General features: G+C 45.2%; 3 protein-coding genes across 6 annotated transcripts in view; 1 reads left to right on the top strand and 2 right to left on the bottom strand.

The window, feature by feature from the left end:
- LOC310746166 (GTPase IMAP family member 4-like) overlaps window positions 1-20,135 on the bottom strand; it is a 187,440-nt gene that overhangs the window by 89,522 nt on the left and 77,783 nt on the right. The window lies entirely within an intron of this gene.
- On the bottom strand, window positions 1,406-11,509 carry LOC310746027 (GTPase IMAP family member 8-like). The gene is given in 7 exon segments (XM_083579601.1): window positions 1,406-1,550; window positions 2,355-3,130; window positions 7,707-7,898; window positions 8,544-9,269; window positions 9,740-9,782; window positions 11,195-11,337; window positions 11,340-11,509. Coding segments are annotated over 7 exon segments (2,058 nt in total). The 5' UTR covers window positions 11,410-11,509; the 3' UTR covers window positions 1,406-1,442.
- LOC310746192 (GTPase IMAP family member 4-like) lies at window positions 11,478-16,682 on the top strand. 3 transcript variants are annotated; one of them, XM_083580031.1, is made up of 3 exons: window positions 11,478-11,604; window positions 14,223-14,284; window positions 15,184-16,682. In XM_083580031.1, exons 2-3 carry the CDS (start codon window positions 14,266-14,268, stop codon window positions 15,900-15,902), a joined length of 738 nt encoding a protein of 245 aa, XP_083436157.1. In that variant the 5' UTR covers window positions 11,478-11,604; window positions 14,223-14,265; the 3' UTR covers window positions 15,903-16,682. The 3 variants fall into 3 exon arrangements, with proteins under 3 accessions (XP_083436157.1, XP_083436156.1, XP_083436158.1); XM_083580030.1 differs by lacking the exon at window positions 11,478-11,604 and adding an exon at window positions 12,297-12,367; XM_083580032.1 differs by lacking the exon at window positions 11,478-11,604 and adding an exon at window positions 12,384-12,919.

Raw genomic sequence — 20,135 nt, 5'->3', positions numbered from 1 at the left:
GGACGGGGAAAGCGCAAGGCGCTGCCCACGCCCGGACTCCCCGGGTCTCGCCTCTGGCCAAGGAATCAGGAGGGAGATGCGCGCCACGGCAGCGCGCTCAGCTGAGCTTCCAGGATCCCGCCGCTCTCCCCGCCCTCCTGAAGGGCGTCTTGGAACAAAAGGAGGCGCGATCGTGGGATGCTGAGCTCCGCATCCGTCCACCTTCAAGGCTGAGAGATTCTGGCACAGTGCCGGATTGAGGTATAAGCCAAAGAAGCCATAGCTTAAAGCCTCACTCTCTTGGAGCCCCCAAAAAATTTAAAGGGAAAAAAACCCTGGATGTACAATTCCAAAATATAAGATAAAAAAACAAATAAAATAAAACCTACATACAGCAACAGGGTTTTGTGTTGTGTAGGCTCCTATGATACCAGTAAACCCCAGTTCACCCATCAGTCCCCAGGGTAATTTCCAAGTGGTTGCAAAATAGCACAGACCTTTCTTTTTACAATAAATAAAACATTGCAAGAGTTTGTTTTGTTTCCAAAGGGCAAGTCTTAGAAGCGGGTGGTTCTGCTGACTCAAGAGGAGGCTGCAGAGGACACTCGCCTCCCCCCATCTGCTGTGTGTTTCTTACCAATGAGAGGAATCAGGAGAAAGTAGGAGTCATGTCAACTTATTGAGAGGGGAGGGGGGAAAGGAAATCTGCCCAAATGGAAATGAGAAGCATCAGGTGCGCAGCGGATACCAGGTGTCCGTTGCTGAGGCAGAAAGAGCTAAGTGATCTCAGGAAGGGAAGGATGTTCCAGCTGCCTTGGAGCCTGGCATCATAGACCAGCAGCTGCCAAGAGGTTTTCCAGGGGCACAATTGTGCCCTTGACACCTTCCCCTGGTGCACACACGCAGCCACTGAACTCCCCATGCCCACTGCCAGGGCCTGAGAGGGTTTTAGAGGCTCCAAGCATTTAAAAGATGTTGGCGCCCCCATATATATCTAATTCAACATATGAACAATAAGCTTATATTGACGGCCACCAACATGGATGACTTTAAAATAGGATTCTTGATTTATTTACCACACACTGGCTTGTCCACTCTTCCTCAATCCCGTCCCTAGAAAACACTGGTCTGAGCAGTTCCCCCCTTTTCACACTCCTCTGCGATGGAACACCCCCTCTTCTGCTCTAAATCAGAGCAAACATCAATTCCTGGGAAAGACGATTGACATTTGCTCCAACTGAGCGCCAAGGAGAGTGTTTCCTGTGGAGAGGCAGAAAAACAAGGGGAAGTGTGGATAAGCCACAGAATTCCCTGGATCCAAAATGTTAAACCCACTTTAGGCTTAAGGAGGTTGTGAAGGAAAAGGGGATGAAGGCCGTGAAATAGTGCCACACGGAGGATGTGCAATAGTGATGGGAGAACGCAGATTATCTCATTGTGTTTATTGATGATACTGCTTCCGTTTACATTGGAGGAAGAGATCTTCCTGCTCCTCTTTTGCCTTCTTTGGAAGCTTGTCCGGATTTGGAGACAAAGTTCAAACAAAAGGACCCCACGGCAGAACTAAATGCCTGTTGGAAACAAACCCGGCGTAAGTGATTGGTGTGGAGTCAAGAGAAAGGGGAAAAGATGTCAAGGGGGAGAAGGAGGGGGGAGTTCTCAAATAAGCAAGAATTTAGCCCTCCCCTTGAGCTCATGGAAGGAACACCAAATGTCACCTAGCCCAACCCTTCTGCAACCTCTCAATAGCCCCCCCCAACACAAGTGAACAACACAAGCAACGCTGACACCAAACTCTACATACATTAAACATAATAGAAACACCGCCACCCGACCCCACCCCCATCCATCTTCCCTCTCTCCACCCCCCCTTTCTTTTTTCTTTCTTTTTTCTTCTCCCCCTAATGCCTCAACAAATGAAACGGATTTGTAAAAATGTTACATAGAAGAAGAAGAAAAAATACGAGGCACTACACTTCCGTAAAACAAGAAAATCCTTAATAAAAAATATTTTTAAAAAAATAGCCCCCCCCGACTCTGCTTAAAAACCTCTAATGAAATAGCATTTGGGGGGGATTAAATGAGGTGGGGGGAGAACTACATGCGCCGCCTTGAACTCTTTGGAGGAAAAGGTGGGATATAAATGCATTAAATTAATAAATTTCCCCCCAGGAACATGAAGTTCTTCCTAATGTTTAGTGTAAATCATTTTTCCTTTTACTCGAGCTGCTTGTTAAGCTCTTACCCTCTGGAGCAACTGAAAACAGCCCTGTTCCATCCTCTTTTCCAAGTTTGAATTTGTCTACAATGTAAGTCATCAGCAATTGGAAAAGACAGGGGCCCAGTTCTTATTCTTTGCTCCATATCTTTTTCACCTGACATTTTGATTTCTTCTTCTGCTGCCCTTTGGGGATTTCTCCAGCATTCATTTCATCCTCCACTGGTTCCCCTGCTGCTGTCTGCTTTGAAGTCTCCCCAGGATTCCTTCCATCTGACCTCAGTGACATCTCCATCGGACACGGCTTGAGATACGGCTGGTCCCCATTCTCCTGAACCACCTTCTCAATCAGAGACAGCAGCTCTTCTGCCTGGCTGGCCCTTTCCTCTCCCGTCCCTCTGTTGTTGAAAGCGCAGCAACGGCCCTTGCATTTCCTCACCAAATCCTGCAGGGCTCTGTTTCCAGACAGCCCTATGTACTCCTCTAGGCTTTCTGTTTCTAGGTCTTCTTTGCGGGTGAACAAGACAATCATGTACTTTGTGGCCTCTGGGCCAAAGACCTCTTCCACCCTCTTGGCGGCCACAGTGTCTTCCTCGGTGAAACGGCCGGCCTGTGTCACAAACACCAGGGCGTGGGGACCTGGCTCACAGAGAGAGAGGCACTTCTGGAATTCCGGAATATCATGCTGTGTTTGAGGATGAGCATCAAAAATGTCTGGAGTGTCAATGACGACCACTTGTTTCCCCTTCCACTTTTCTGCTCGGACCTCTCTGCTGTAAGTCTCGGTCACTGGCTTCGGGGAGAGTTTGGACTCAAAGGTCTTCTTCCCCAGAAGGGTGTTTCCTGTGGCACTTCTCCCTCCTCCCGTCTTCCCGACAAGAACAATCCGTAGATCTTCATTGAGGTTTCTGTTCTCGTGTGCTTTGGCGGTCTCTGGAAAGAAATTAGGAAGATGTCTAGGAATCCAGGACTGAACTGTTTTAAAGGGATGTCAGTTTCATGGCATGTTGCAGTAGCCCAACTGAGAGATTACTTTGTAGAAACACCACCCAGGTTCTTATTCTCAAGAAAGACCCTAAGCTGGCATATCAGTTAGGAATGAAAACAATATATTGACCTAGCCACACTCACACCTTGGAGACCCAAGTCAACAACTATTCCTGCAGTACCACTAAGTCTTGTTCCTTAAGGGAGAGTTTGCTGCTCATTTCCAGATTTGTGGACCTGCCTCTTGCCTGGGAATTCGCCCCCTGAATTGCCACCATGCAGAGTCCATACACTGCAACAATTCCCCTAAGCACCTGGGGAGTATAGCATCTAGATCAAGGGAAGTAATAGTGCCACTGTATTCTGCTCTGGTCAGACCTCACCTGGAGTACTGTGTGCAGTTCTGGGCACCACAGTTCAAGAAGGACACTGACAAACTGAAACGTGTCCAGAGGAGGGCAACCAAAATGGTCAAAGGCCTGGAAACGATGCCTTATGTGGAACGGCTAAGGGAGCTGGGCATGTTTAGCCTGGAGAAGAGGAGGTTAAGGGGTGATATGATAGCCATGTTCAAATATATAAAAGGATGTCATATAGAGGAGGGAGAAAGGTTGTTTTCTGCTGCTCCAGAGAAGCGGACACGGAGCAATGGATCCAAAGTACAAGAAAGAAGATTCCACCTAAACATTAGGAAGAACTTCCTGACAGTAAGAGCTGTTCGACAGTGGAATTTGCTGCCAAGGAGTGTGGTGGAGTCTCCTTCTTTGGAGGTCTTTAAGCAGAGGCTTGACAACCATATGTCAGGAGTGCTCTGATGGTGTTTCCTGCTTGGCAGGGGGTTGGACTCAATGGCCCTTGTGGTCTATTCCAACTCTATGATTCTATGATTCTAAGTTTACTAAGATTATTCAGAGGTTTGAGCTAACTCCCCAAGCTTTTGATGATATTACAAATATATCATTCTTATTATCATCGCTTGGACCAAAATTTAACGCATTTGTAAGCCTCATGGACCACAGAGAGGGTCTAACTTTTAAAGACTTGATCAGTCATTTAAAAGAGGAATGCAGAGATAGAGCTGAATCTCCAGTGAGAAATGCTAGAAGCAAGGACAGTAATTATGCATCTAGGCAATTTACAAAGTCCAGAGAGATGCCCAAGAAAGTGGTTTGCTTCAATTGCAACAAAGAAGGGGACATTGCAAAGAACTGCAGAGCTCCTAAGGCAAAGAAACCCCAACCCTTTCAGCCAAAAGGGGAAAAGAAGGGGAATGTGAATGCACATGGCTACTGCAAGAAAGGAATTTAACTGTCCAGAATCGTGAAAATAAACGTAATAAATGGATCATAGATTCAGGTGTGAGCTCTCATTTTTCATATGAAAAGGACTTTTAATCAGATAAATGATGTAGACAGATCTGAAATAACGCTGGTGTCTCTGTGTCCAAGCCTTCTGTGCCATAGGTCCAGATCTGCCTCATCCTTCTGGCTGGAATGTGCCACTTTTGCAGACTGGTTCTCTGAAAGATTAATCTCATATACACCATTTATTAGCTTTGCTTGAGCAAACACTTTGCCATTTTTAGTCACATTACATTCTCCATTTCCAAATGTGATCTGGAAACCTTTCTTGTCTAAAGTGGACACACTGATTAAATTCCAGCTCAGTTCTGGTACGTACAAAACTCTAGAGATTGTGTTCTCAATGGATTCATTGTTTATATTGCATTTCAAGTTCATGGAACCTGCACCTTTTGCTTTAACAATGTTGCCATCTGCAATCTCAATTCTGGATCTACAGAAACGAAATCTTGTAAGAGGTTTGCAGGTAAAGCAGAGCAACAAAGCTCCAGCAAAGTGCATAAGCTGTATTACTGAGAAGGCTGTAAAACCTTCATTTCCACGTTGTGCAGAACAAAGAAGCAACAAAGTGCTTGACATAGTGCACACTGACATATGTGGACCCATGAATGTTCCCTCACTGGGAAAGAATAGATATATTTTAATATTTCTGGATGATTTTACAAAGTTTTGTGTTGTATATTTCCTCAAAGAGAAGAGTGAAACAGTGGACAAGCTCCAGGACTACATTGCCATGGTCAAGAATAAGTTCCAAAGAGCTCCAGCTGTGTTAATGAGTGACAATGGAGGTGAGTACTGCTCAAATGAAATGCAGGCTCTCCTGGCCAAGGAAGGAATTGCATGCATAACCACAATTCCTTACACACCACAGCAGAATGCCATAGCTGAGAGAAAGTTTAGGTCCATTATGGACATGACAAGGTGCATGCTAAAGGATGCATGTTTGCCACAGAAGCTGTGGGCCGAAGGAGTGTACACGTCGGTCTATTTGCAGAATAGACTGCCAACAAAAGGAGCAGAGCACATACCATTTGAACTTTGGCATGGGAAAGCTCCCAATCTGTCGCACATACGTGTGTTTGGAAGTCCGTGTTACTTCCACGTGCCCAAAGAACACAGACACAAACTTGACTCCAGGGCAAAAGCAGGTATCCTTGTGGGATATGCTTCTGGAGGCAAAGGATACAGAATTATGGACTTACAAACTGGTAAGACAAATGCATACCATGCGGTTTATTTTGATGAATATGGAAAAGTAGACACTAAGAATAGTGTTGTGGACTCTTCCGATGAGTCAGAAAGGACTCAAGAGTTTGTATATTTCCCTTCTGAAACCCCACAAAGTAATAATCTGCCTTCGAGTGTTACAGCGCCTCCTACAGGCGACGCACCAGAAGACGCAGAGGACCAGACCCCTGGCGGCACCAGAGACGAAGAGGAGGACTCAGATGGGAACATGCCTGCGTTGGAGGAGGATGAGAAAGCTGATGCGGTCGCAGAACCAGAGGTCAGGCGCTCATCCAGAACCAACAAAGGTGTCCCACCATTACGGTTGTCCTACTTTGCAGGGTCGGTGTTTCCACAGGAACCTTCCACTTGGGAAGAGATACAGGAGATGCCAGCTGCAGAAGCCAGTCTCTGGAGGAAGGCCGCGCAGGAGGAGATGGATGCACTGCATCAAAACAAGATCTGGACACTCACTGAGCTGCCTCCCGGTAAGAAGGCCATTGGCAGTAAATGGGTTTTCAAGGTTAAGAAGGGGTCAGAAGGAGAAGTGCAGCGCTACAAAGCTAGACTTGTAGCACAGGGATTTTCACAACGTTTTGGTGAAGATTATGATGAAGTTTTTGCACCGACCGTGAGGTATAGCAGCTTAAGAATGCTTTTGAGCATTGCAGCCTCCAAGCAAATGAGGGTGAAACACATTGACATCGCTACTGCTTTTCTTTACGGGCAGATTTCAGAGCAAATTTATATGAAACAGCCCAAAGGTTTTGTGAAACCACATGAGGCACATCTAGTGTGCAAACTCCAGAAAGGACTTTATGGACTTAAACAGGCTGCTAGAGCCTGGAACCAGAAGTTCCATAACATGCTGACGCAACTTGGGTACAAGCAAGGCAACGCTGACAAGTGCTTGTACAGTAAGTCAAATAATGGACAATTTTCATATATCCTAGCATTTGTTGATGACCTGATTATTTCCACAGCAAGTGAGAGGGACTATACACAGATAGTAAAACACCTTAGCAAAGAGGTGGAGGTCAAGGAGCTAGGAGATGTTCAATACTACGTCGGGATCCAAGTGGAGAGAGAAGAGGACGGCTCATTTCTTCTCAGCCAAAGACAGAAGATCCACGAGCTAGTTGAGCACATGCAGATGCAAGATGCACACCCAGTTGCTACACCGATGGCTACTGTTAACAAGTTCCCCAATATCAGCAGAGTAAAACATTCCCCTTTATTTTAAGTTTGCAACGGCAGCATTTGCTCAGGCTCACTAAAACCTCTATAATAACTATTCTGGTAATTTCCCCTTATTCACTCATAAAATAGAAGAGACGACACAGTCTTTTACAAAAGTATAAAAAAGAGTTTACTCACATTCTGTTCACAGTCAGATCCCAGAAGGCAGACTTAGGCTTAATGAAGTAAAATTCACTTGGAATCTCTTATAAGAAGACAGTCCCTTTGTCCTCTCTTGGCTGGGAGCCAAGAGGGCATCTTTCACTCAGTGGATGTTGCTTCTTCGATGCATGTGGTGAAAGAGAGAGATGGCTGCCCTGCCCTGTGCTTTTGTCGTTACCTGCACAGGTGAGGCCACACCCACCTCTAGTCACATGTAGAGGAAGTCTGTCCCAGCCCAGAGGGAAACAGGAAGTTTACCTGCTGGCTGGACAAACATCCCTCCCCATGTCTAAACATGTTCATTCTAGGAATGTTGTACTTGACTGCTCTTGTGTTTCACATCCCACACAAACAAACAAACAAATGAACATTCTCGGACACAGTTTCAAATCATGGATGTGTGCCTGGAATGTGGTGGGTAAAATGTAAGTGTGGATAATATCTCAGTGTCAACTGAAGCAACATTCAGGGCTGTCTGAATCTTTTTGGTCCCCATTTAAGGTGTTACCCAGTGCTTTCAAGTCCAAACTGACCTGGGTTCTTTGGAGCACTTCTCCCTCCATCAGCCATCCCAGATTCTCCAGGGATTGGCAGGGGGTTCCTTTCTTCCTGTCCTGTTGGTTGGGGAGGCTCAGGGTGCCCCAGTGACATGGTGTGGCCAGGCCTTCCCAGTGGTGAGGATGTGATTGTGGAGTCTCTTCCCCTGGTGATCCGATTCAAACTTTCTGAAACAATATTCAAACCAAAACAACCATCCATTGAAATTGACATTTCTCCATGTCAGAGCAGCCAAGTAAGGTGTAGAAAAACGTATATACTAGGGTATATGTTGAAATGTGGAGAGCTGTGTTTAATTTGGGGGGGAAAGTGAGAAGGAGAGAGAAGTCAAAACTTAAGAGATTCTCCCATATGTAGCCAGGAGGAAGAACACAGATGTCCACCTGCCTATGTCCTGGCTAGCACTGACTCCACTCTGGACATTATGAAACAGGGTCTGAAGGGGCTTCTAAGCACATTCAGGCAAACACAATTAGAAGCCACCCCACAACCAGGAGCCCCAATGACCCAGAATTTCCAACCATTGGGTTGCTGGGCACGTGGTTTGCATGTGTGAATCAAATGCCTGCATAGGTCTCATGTGCTGAATTGCATAAAGCAAGCAAACTCTTGCACCCATCTCCATAGTTTGCAAAATGTTAGTGTGTTACAGAGCCACCCACTTCTAGGTGCAGGATTCTGCTCTCCTTTGAGATCTTACTTGAACAAAGAAGAAACACAGGTATTTGGTGGGTCTCTTTAAGGAAGGGCTACCTTGGGAAACTCAACCCAGGGAGGTCTCTAACTGCTTCAGAATCATAATTTGACTCTACCTTCAGGGAATTCATTTGGTCCTCCTTCGTCTGTGTCCATTGCCTCTTCCTCTGGTTTCATTTTGTCTGTGCTTCTTGTAGGTCCTCTTGGAAATAGCTCAAGGAAAGGCTTGTTCTGGTTGTCCATCATCATCTGCTCGATTTTCACCAGCAGCTCTTCTGCCTGGCTGGCCCTTTCCTCTCCCGTCCCTTTGTTGTTGAAAGCGCAGCAACGGCCCTTGCATTTCTTCACCAAATCCTGAAGAGGTCGGTTTCCAGATAGCTCTATGTACTCCTCTAGGCTTTTTGTCTCTAGGTCTTCTTTGTGGGTGAACAAGACGATCATGTACTTTGTGGCCTCTGGGCCAAAGACCTCCTCCACCCTCTTGGCAGCCACAGTGTCTTCCTCAGTGAAACGACCGGCCTGCGTCACAAACACCAGGGCATGGGGACCTGGCTCACAGAGAGAGAGGCACTTCTGGAATTCCGGAATATCATGCTGTGTTTGAGGATGAGCATCAAAAATGTCTGGAGTGTCAATGACGACCACTTGTTTCCCCTTCCACTTTTCTGCTCGGACCCCTCTGCTGTAAGTCTCGGTCACTGGCTTCGGGGAGAGTTTGGACTCAAAGGTCTTCTTCCCCAGAAGGGTGTTTCCTGTGGCACTTCTCCCTCCTCCCGTCTTCCCGACAAGAACAATCCGTAGATCTTCATTGAGGTTTCTGTTCTCGTGTGCTTTGGCGGTCTCTGGAAAGAAATTAGGAAGATGTCTAGGAATCCAGGACTGAACTGTTTTAAAGGGATGTCAGTTTCATGGCATGTTGCAGTAGCCCAACTGAGAGATTACTTTGTAGAAACACCACCCAGGTTCTTATTCTCAAGAAAGACCCTAAGCTGGCATATCAGTTAGGAATGAAAACAATATATTGACCTGGCCACACTCACACCTTGGAGACCCAAGTCAACAACTATTCCTGCAGTACCACTAAGTCTTGTTCCTTAAGGGAGAGTTTGCTGCTCATTTCCAGATTTGTGGACCTGCCTCTTGCCTGGGAATTCGCCCCCTGAATTGCCACCATGCAGAGTCCATACACTGCAACAATTCCCCTAAGCACCTGGGGTCACCTCACCCTTCCAACTGTGGCCCACAAATGGTGCAACCTTCACTATTCCCTTCACGTGGTTCTTTCAGAGGAGGGTCAGGAGAAGGGACTTACCTCTAACTTCCTCTTTCCATTCATCCATTGTCCAGGCAGATTGCTGAGCCGGAAGAGAACCAGAAAATGAAGTTCATTAGCTCCTGCAAAACAGTATGACTAGTTCTTTGCACAAACTCCTCTCCATGACCAGAGGAAGCTTATGATGTAAACACAACCCTGAAAAAACCTCAAAGCACCATATTCTTGTGGGAATGTTCAGGGATGCAGGAGAGGATATATTGTCTGATTATATCCTTATCCAACTTGTGTTAACAAGTTCCACAATTTCGGCAGAGTAACATTCCCCTTATTTTAAGTTTGCAGCGGCTGCGTTTGCTCAGGCTCGCTAAAGCCTCTATAATAACTGTTCTGGTATTTCCCCTTATTCCCTCATAAAAGATAAGACAGGACACAGTCTTCTACAAAAGTATAAAAAAGTGTTTGCTCACATTCAGATCCCAGAAGGCAGACTTAGCTTAATGAAGTAAAATACACTTGGAATCTATCTCATAAGAAGACAGCCCCTTTGTCATCTCTTGGCTGGAGGCCAAGAGGGCATCTTTGGCTTAGTAGATGTTGCTTCTTCGATGCATGTAGTCAAAGAGAGAGAGATGGCTGCCCTGCCCTGTGCTTTTGTCGTTACCTGCACAGATGAGGCCACACCCACCTCTAGTCACATGCAGAGGAAGTCTGTCCCAGCCCAGAAGGAAACAGGAAGTTTACCTGCTGGCTGGAGAAACATTCCTCCCCATGTGTGAACATGTTCACTCTAGGAATGAACTTGACTGCTCTTGTGTTTCACATCCCACAATTCTGCCCCTGCAGATTTGGGATTCAATTACTAGGGAGGCAGTTGATGACTTTTTTTTTACAAGCATTGGTCCTAAATTAGGTTTGCTAATTTTTCCTGTTGATAATTTCATTGTTGTATCTTTTTGGGAACGGCTTTGAGGGTGTGTGGGTATTTTTAACAACCAACAAGTGTATAAGCATTAATAAATAAACATGCCTAACACTTTGTCCTTCACAATCTCTTCCCAGAATCTTCCCACCCTCTACATCTGCAGGCATACTTGCTTCGCCCTCACCAGTGTTCAAATGGTTAAAAAAAGCACCCAGGTATTCCTTTCCTCCAGCCAGAGCTGCATCTCCCCCCCCTTACCTGCTTCTGCTTCTGCCTTGGGGGTCCCTGGCAGCCTGGCCTGATATCCTCCCTTCTGTGACAGAAGCCACTGTCTGCCAGTGTGGACAATGCTAATCTAAATGGACTAGTCAGTCTGGTTCAGTACAAAACAGCTTCCTTTTTTCTCCATGTGAATTGGGGCAGGGGGCACAGCTCAGCAGCTGAGCATCTGGTTTGCATACAGGTGGTCTTGGGTTCCACCGCTGGCATCTCCAGGTGGGACTGAGCCAGGTGACATCTCCTTGCAAAGGGAGTTTCGGATGTTCCTAAGACAAGAAAGCCAACGGTACCTTCTTTGTGATGCCTCTGGAGCTTGAAGAAGACTCTCGTGTTCGATGGTCCCTCTGCTCTGCAGTTTCTTCTCTCCCTCTCTGTCGATGGCCGACTCTGTTCTGAGCTGAATAAAATGGAGATGGCAAGCATGAGCTCCACACCCCCCAAAAGCATTCATGGCTAGCAGCCAGATCATGTTCTGAGAAGCCAAAACAGCTTCCCGGAATTGCATTTCTGTTTCTATTGGCTACAGGAGAGGACAAAACTTCCCTATAGGTGGAAAATTTCAGAGGAGCTGCATTTGGTCTTCTGTAGTTCTTGGAGAAGCAGCCAAGAGGAGCAGCAACAGGAGGAGACCCAAACAGAGAAAGACCCACACGGAGGGAGACCCACACGGAGGGAGACCCACACATCAGACGGACCACAGGTTGGTATTTGGGAGCAGGGAGCAGCAGCCACAAGGTCTGACTTTAAGCCTTCTGTATCTCAACCTGCCTCAGAGATGCTCAAGGTCTGCTTTGTTTGACCTGTTGCTAGAGGCTGGGTTAGAGCTCTCGGAAGCAAAATTTTGGCTTGCGTGTATAATCATGAATCGTTTCCTTTTGATTAAATTTGCAGTTAAAGGAGCCTGACAATCTGCAGGAACATCCTTCTAGGGGTTTTAAAGTTTATTTTTGAAAGAACACGTCCTTTCCCCCTCCGCCCCCCGCCAGAATTGCCTGAAATTTGCAGACATGGAGACTGACAAATCCCAAAATTAGAGCTGTCGTGTTTCCTTTGCCATGGGGGGGGGGGTGGTACAAAAAGACAAAGAAAAAGTCAGTAGGGGGAAGATGGAAATGACTTCTTCTGCCCCACACCAGGGTATTTTCGGCACACAGCTTCTCCCTGCAAGAAAGAAATCTCTCAATTGAACTGGATAGAGAAAGAAGAGGCAGAGGAAAGAGAAAGGGTCCCTCTGAAAAATCAATCCTTCGTTGGCATCCCTTCCCAAATCACTGAATTCAGGGATCAAGACCTCGGCTCGCCGGTCAGAGTGAAATCTCCCCCTTCCCTCCTCTCTTCTCTCCAGCCCATCCGCACTCAAACTCAGAGCAAGGGAATCTTTCGCCAAGAGGGAGAATCAGCTCAGCCGTAGAGCAGCTGCCCTGCATGCAGAAGGTCCGAGGTTTGATCCCCGGCCTCTCCAGGTGGAGAGACTTGGGCCTGGGAAGCGCCTGCCAGTCAGTGCAGGCGACATTGCGCGAGACGGAGCGAGGGCCCCACTCTGCGCAAGGCGACACCTGGGGTTCCCAAACGCAGAAAGAGAAGCGCACCTTCTTCTCCGCGTTGTCTGCGCTCCTTGAAGAGAGCCCTGCGCTTGACTGGCGTTGTTCTCCTTCTCTCTCTCTCTCTCTCTCTCTCTCTCTCTCTCTCTCTCTCAGCCTACATCGTGTGGACCAGGGACTCGGTTCAGAGGGGAATAAAACGGGGAGGGGCGAATCCAGCCCCCCTCTCACCCTGCAGTGCCTCCAAATATTTCTGGCTAGCAGCCCAGAGTCCTTTCTCAGACGTCAGGGAGGTTTCTCTGACTTGTTTCTCATTCACCAAAAGAGAATTGCCAAGCGGAGACGACTCTGCTCGCCCCATTGAGTCTTCTGTGGGGCTTGCAGAAGCACCCGAGAGGCAGAGGAACCCCACACTTCCCTCGGACCCACAGCTTGGTGCTGGGGAGGCGTGAGCAGCAGCTGCAAGAGTTGAAGGTCCGAGTCTGCAGGTTTGGGAAGCAGATCAGTCTGTTTTGGAGATGCTCCGTGTCTTTCCTGTTTGCCTTTTAATTTGGGACTCTTGTTAGACATGTGGAAAACGCAGCTCTGTTTCCGCCCCTCCTCCCACCCCCGACAATAGTGACTCTCGAAATGGCTGTACCATTCTGTAAGCAGAGTCACGCTATATTTTCCGCACTATTAAGACCACGGCGGGGAAGGGAGTTTCCTCAGACTGTCAAGGCTCTTTGAGCAATAACTCCTGCTCTTGTTTCCCTGAAACACGCAAGGCTTCTTCCCTTGAGAATGGTCTTTTCTGCCCTTCCCAGTTCAGCCAAGGAATTGGAAGCTGATAGGCATTTTCCCATTTCCCTCAGTGGGGAAAAAGACATCCAGAGCTTTGGACAGTGAACCAAGGCCAGGTCCATCTTGGGATCTGAGGCAAAGAAAGTCCCAGTCCCAGGGGTGGCCATTCGGACTGGGGGAGGGGTGGGAGGCAGGGAGCCCAAGAGTAGCCAGAACCACTGAGAGGCGGAGTCAACTCTCTCTGTTGTGGTCCCCATCCTCCTCCCTACTGACATCTACCAAGGCAACTCTGAGGCTGAGGAGGAGGAAGATGTTCACAGCTGCACCCTAGAGCAGAAGGAAGGAAGGAAGGAAGGAAGGAAGGAAGGAAGGAGGAGCAAGTGGGGGCTGGGTGGGGCAGTGTCCCTCTTGCCCCAATTGACTAGCCTCCATTCTGGGGCAGCCATCAGTGAGGTCCATTCCTGTTTTGCGGGACCTGCCATTTCTCCCCAAGACATCCTTTCTTGTCAGCACATACTGGAGGGAAATGGTGGCCCCATGGCTCCCCAGAGAAATGTATCCTATGGAGAAACATCAAATACTAAGGCAGCAAACTCCCTTCAGATGCCCCCTGTGAGTCTGAGGGGCCATCATGGCTGCTCCACAAGTCCATGACTCTCATCCTCTGGAGCCTCACCAAAGGTTGAGCTAAAGTGTCTTTTGGAAGAAGAAGAGACGCTTTTCATTTGCTACATAGGTGTGACATTTTAGTCAGAATCTGGGAGTCGTGGGTCTTATTCTGAACATGAGCCAGTGGGAAGGCATGGAACACAAAAAGAGTGAAACACACTCATGATGGCCAAATATTTGGGACAGTGGACACTTAGGAAGATCCTCTAAATTGGAAAAAGAATTCTGTGAGGCAGATTTTTCTTTTTTGGGGGGGACACACATTTCTGCCTAATACAGAAAGCTCCCCATTGGCTGATTCTGTTTCCTTTTGCTTCCGATCTAGAAATCCTAAATATTGGCTTGTGAATTTTTCTGCTTGTCTGAATATGGCTGGGAAAAGCACAGGTAAGACCGAGCTGATTTGATCTCATTCTCCCAGATTCCTGGATGGTGTTGGATGGAATCAATGTAACCATGGGAGAGAGATTAGCTTGATTCATGGTTTGTTTCCAGACCATTCAAGGTGCTCACATTGGTGTTTAAAGACTGAAATGATTCCTGTCTCCAATACTTGAAAGACCCCCCCCCTTTCCCTGCAGACCCTCTTGGGTGCTATGATTGGGGGAAGGGGTCCTCTTGGTTGTTCTACCACCTACAAAAGGTCAGCCCAGGACCTTCTCTGTGGTGGCCCCATAGATGTGGAACTTCCTCCCTGGAGAGGAGCACCTGGAGCCTTCATTGTGCAGCTTCTGGCAAAAGCTGAAGGTGCACCTCTTTTGAAGCTTGAGATGTCTAACTTTAGCACCCGACTTATTTCTAGAATTTTAGCCTGTTTTTAACTTTGTGTTTTAATTGTTGTAACTCACCCTGGGGCCCTGGGGTGAAAGGTAGCCAATTATTATATGAGCTAAAAGATGCAGTTCAACCAAAATATATATATGAAAAGGCATAGAACAGGAAAAAATGCACACAAATTTGCATATATCTGTAGAGAAATGAATTATATTAGGGGAAATTGCTTGCAGAAATGTTTATAGTGGGCATAAATGCACCCAGAAACGTGTATTGGGTTAAATGCACTTAAAATGTGTACAGATTGTCATGCCTAAAAGTAGAGAACTGAACTTAATTCTGGAGAAATGAGAACCTGAGGGAAGGAGAACTTGCCCGATTTGTTTCTCCCTCCCCACAGCTCCTGGGAGATGGAGATGGGCAAGGAAGGGGTGGTGCCCATGCTCTCCTCAGGTTCCTCTCTGGTGACAATGCAGAAGAGTTGCTCACCATCTCTTGCCTCTTTCTTGCAGAACTGAGGATCGCCCTGGTGGGCAAAACTGGAGCTGGGAAAAGCGCAACTGGAAACACCATCCTGGGGGACAAAAGGTTTTCATCCTTCATGTCCCCTTCCTCAGTGACAGAAAAGTGTCAGAAAGAGGACACAGTCATTGGTGGTAGGAGAATTGTGGTGGTTGATACGCCTGGCTTTTTCGACACAAAGGTTCCAGAAGATGTGACTTCCAAGGAAATCAAGACCTGCGTGAAGCACATCTACCCAGGACCCCATGTCATCATACAAGTCATTCAACTGACTCGTTTCAGCAAGGAGGAGAAAGCCGTTGCTCAGTTAATCCAGAAGATCTTCAGCTGCAAAGCCAAGGACTACATGATCATCTTGTTCACCCGCAAGGATGAGCTGGAAGGTAGGCCTTTGAAAGAGTTCTTGGCGGAGGGAGACCAGGATCTGCAGAACCAGATCGCTCAGTGTGGTGGGAGATGCCTGGCTTTCAACAACCGGGCGGAAGGGCAGGAAAGAGAGGAGCAGGTGGCTGAATTGCTTGGGATGATCGACAACCTGGTCCAAAAGAACAAGGCAGCCCCCTGCTACACGGAAGACATGCTAGAGGAGGACAAAGAAGAGATTGAGAAGATGAAGAGACAAATACGAAGGGAAGTGGAAAGGGAAATTAATGAAGAGATGAGAAGAAAGAAAGAAGAGGAGTCTGGCTCAATATGCAACATACTGTAATGCATCTAGTGAGAATGATCCACTTAAATACCAGAACATTTTCACTCTCTGTAGGGATGTGCTGAAATGTTTCCGTCTGTCCTGATTTCCACTTGTACTTTCAGCCACTGCAAATGGTTTCTTTTGCACAAATCAGTATTCCATTTTGTCATCTACTAATGCAGAAATGCATATAGTTTGATGTATTTTTTCATAGCACACAACAGACACTCGATTGATCAACATGTATTTACAATTCAACTACCTTCCTTGCATGGTGCCTTTCAAAATTAAGGGATTGAAGTTCCTCTGAATTCGACAAGTCTTGTACTCACTAAGTCAGGTCAGCATTTCAGCCATTCTCCCTACCTTAATTTCAGTTCAGTTTAAGTTTGTTGTTCTATTTCATTTCCCTCACTCAGGCCCAAGGGAGGGACAGTTTAGCTGAAAGTGAAGAAAACTTTAGTTCTGGGGGAGGAAAGGAAACTTAAATTTAATTTTACTTTTCTATTAAGTTTGGAGATGCTGAAAAACAGGCAGCCAAATCCAGGTGGTTCTTTCCCCCTTCAGCAAAGTTGCTCAGACTTTAACTTGAGAAGACAGGTAAAAATTCCACAGAATTAACAAAAGCCATCACTTCTAAATTTCTTTCAGGTGGATGGAAATTGACATGTGCTATTAAGTAATTCCTGAATGTATTTAAATATGCAACACACCTGTGTATTGAACAATGTTTTCTTGTTTACGCTTGTAATGCTTACTGTGGAAATATAATAAAAAAATCAATGCAAAAACTAAAAATGAGACAGCTTCTTTCCATGTCAAAAGAGCAGAAATGAGCAGTGCATTTCATTGCTTTTCAAAAATCACCTTAAGAAGCCAATTAAGACTGAAATCCTAATGCCACTTACTTGGGAGTAAGCCTCACTGAATTGAGTGGGATTTACTGCTGTGTATCTGGGATTAGACTGCTGTCTTGGTGCAGATAGGCTGCTTTTGGGAACAAACACCACTTCAGAAACATGGAAATCAAAACATCCTATTGTTTTTGTCTTTCTGGTGCCCTGATCCAGCCATGAATCTCTTGAAGTACAATTTTGTCAGTGCTAGAATACTTTGAATTCCGCAGCGCATTTGCTGAATGGGGGTTTTTCATATTAAATGCTCACTTTGCTTATGATTATTTTCTATATTAAAAGAAAAAATTAAGGGCTGTGTTCCTCTGAGCATAAGTAGAGTGCTCTTCCTCCTTTAAGAAGAATCTGAGGACAGGGCGAGATGGGAAAGCCCTGTATGTTCTGCCATAAAATTATCCCTATTTCACACACAATACAGACTGAGAAGCTAAATATAGATAAGCTTGGTTTGTTGAGGTCTCACTTAGATAAGCTCGGCTGCTGGAAGAAGCGTGTTTCTGAATCCCCAATGACTTTACATCCTTTGTTTTTTTTTTTTTTTTTAAATAATTTTTATTACGTTTCTTTTCATAATTTTGACAATTCAATACAATACAGAAAAACCCAAATACAAGAAACAATTTTTGATTTTTTTAACAAAAAAGAAAACCATTGGACTTCCCCACACCTTCCAGATCTGCGTTCTTTGTAGTAGCAATATCAGCAGTTTGTTACCTTATTTCAAACCTTGTTGGAACTTTCCATTATTATGTACCCATATTCAGTATATTGTATCTTAACTTTGTTACCTTTTAAAATAAACATAAAATGTTTGATTCACATTGACTTCTTTTCTCATTTGTCATTAATTTTACCATTTGCTTAATCATATTTGCTAAAGCGTAACCTTTCCAAAAACATGCACTGTCTTAAAGTTCATACAGCTTATAGTATTTTTGCAAATAGTCTTTAAATTTTTTCCAATCCGCCTCGACTGATTCTTCATCCAAATCTCGGATTCTGCCGGTCATTTCAGCTAGTTCCATATAGTCCATCAACTGCGTCTGCCATTCCTCCAACGTGGGTAAATCTTGTGTCTTCCAATTCTTTGCGATGAGTATTCTTGCTGCTGTGGTAGCATACATAAACAAAGTTCTATCTTTCTTTGACACTTTCTGGTCTACCATGCCCAGCAGGAAGGCCTCTGGTTTCTTGGGAAAGGTATACTTAAATACCTTTTTCAGTTCATTGTAAATCATTTCCCAGAAGGCCTTCACTTTTGGGCAGGTCCACCAGAGATGAAAAAATGTCCCTTCTGCCTCCTTACATTTCCAACATTTGTTATCAGACAGGTGATATATCTTAGCTAGCTTGACTGGGGTCATGTACCACCGGTATAACATTTTCATAATATTTTCTTTCAGGGCACTACATGCCGTGAATTTTATCCCGTTGTTCCATAACCTTTCCCAGTCTTCAAACATAATGTTATGTCCGACATCCTGTGCCCATTTTATCATGGCAGATTTAACTGTCTCATCCTGTGTATTCCACTTAAGCAGCAAGTTGTACATTCTCGATAATACCTTAGTTTTTGGTTCTAACAATTCTGTCTCCAATTTCGATTTTTCCACTTGGAAACCAACTTTTTTATCCAATTTAAAAACCTCTTGAATTTGAGCATAGTGTAACCAATCTCGCACCTTATTTTTTAGTTTATCCTTACTCTGCAGTTTCCAGTTGTCTCCAATTTTTTCGATTATTTCCCAATATTTCGGCCAATAGGCCTCCATATTGGGTCTTTTTCGAGCCTTGGCCTCCACTGGTGATAGCCACCTCGGGGTTTTACTCTCTAATAAGTCCTTATATTTCATCCAGACTGCAAAAATTGATTTTCTGACAATATGATTTTTGAACAGTTTATGAACCTTAACCTTGTCGTACCATAGATATGCATGCCAACCAAAAGCATTATCAAACCCTTCCAGATCCAGGACATCAGTGTTTTCTAACAAAAACCAATCTTTCAACCAGCAGAAGGCTGCAGATTCATAATATAACCTCAAGTCCGGCAGGGCAAACCCTCCTCTTTCTTTCGAGTCAGTTAGTATTTTAAACTTTATTCGAGGCTTTTTGCCCTGCCAGACAAACCCAGATATATCCTTCTGCCATTTTCCAAAACATTCCACTCTGTCCACGATCTGTAGGGTCTGAAACAAAAATAACATTTTCGGCAATACATTCATCTTTATAGCTGCTATTCGACCCAACAAGGAAAGTTTCAATCTTGACCAAATTTCTAAGTCCTTCTTAATTTCCGACCAACATTTTTCATAATTGTCTTTAAATAAGTTCAAATTTTTGGAAGACAAATAGATCCCTAGGTATTTCACCTTTTTAACCACATTTAATTCTGTTTCTCTCTGAAACCCCTCTGTTTCTGTAGATGTCAAGTTTTTGGCCAAAACCTTAGTCTTTTGTTTGTTCAACTTAAATCCTGCAACCCGACCAAACTCATGAATAAGTTCTAAAACTCTTTTTGTACTGGGTTCTGGCTCCTGTAATGTCAAAACTAAGTCATCTGCAAAAGCTTTCAGTTTATATTGTTTCACTCCGACCTCTATCCCTTGTACCAACCGGTCCTCCCTAATCATGTTCAATAGCACCTCCAGGACTGAAATGAATAAAAGAGGGGATAGAGGGCACCCTTGTCGTGTCCCTTTTTCAATTTTAAATTCCTCCGTCACCACATTGTTCACTATTAATTTAGCTTTCTGTTCTGAATAGATTGCTTCTATTCCATTTTCAAACCCCCGTCCCACTCCCATCCCTTCCAAATTTTTCTTCATAAACTTCCAAGATATATTATCAAATGCTTTCTCCGCATCAATGAAGATTAAAACCGCCCTTGTGTTCCTATTGGTTTGCAATAGTTCCAAAATGTCAATGATGTTTCTGGTATTTCCATATAAATGTCTACCAGGGAGAAAGCCAGCTTGGTCCTTGTGAATTACTTCATTTAAGACCTTTTTAAGTCTGCTTGCTAAAATGTCTGCAAATATTTTGTAATCCACATTCAGGAGTGAGATGGGACGGTAGTTCTTAAGCTGGGTCTTTTCAGATTCTAGCTTGGGTATCAATGTGATGAATGCTTCTTTCCACGTTTCCGGTGCCCTCTTCCCCTCCATGATCTGGTTGCATACCTCCATCAAAGGCTGTGTCAAGTAGTCCTTCAAAGTCTTGTAGTATTTGGAGGTAAGCCCATCCGGGCCTGGAGATTTGCCAAGTTGCATATTCTGAATGGCACCTTCAATTTCCTGTTGAGTTATTTTACAATTCAAGATTGATCTTTTATCTT

This window comes from Podarcis filfolensis (assembly GCF_964270895.1).
Source record: "Podarcis filfolensis genome assembly, chromosome: 12".
Taxonomy (NCBI): Eukaryota; Metazoa; Chordata; class Lepidosauria; order Squamata; family Lacertidae; genus Podarcis; species Podarcis filfolensis.
This window is presented reverse-complemented; position numbering and strand designations above follow the sequence as displayed.

What these genes read in the sequence shown, in the direction of transcription:
- LOC310746192 (XM_083580030.1), top strand. Translation starts at nt 12,330, where the DNA reads ATGCAGAAGGTCCGAGGTTTGATCCCCGGCCTCTCCAG. An exon ending in TTGATCCCCGGCCTCTCCAG is followed by an intron (nt 12,368 to 14,222) that starts GTGGAGAGACTT and finishes CTTCCGATCTAG; the next exon opens with AAATCCTAAATATTGGCTTG. An exon ending in TATGGCTGGGAAAAGCACAG is followed by an intron (nt 14,285 to 15,183) that starts GTAAGACCGAGC and finishes TCTTTCTTGCAG; the next exon opens with AACTGAGGATCGCCCTGGTG.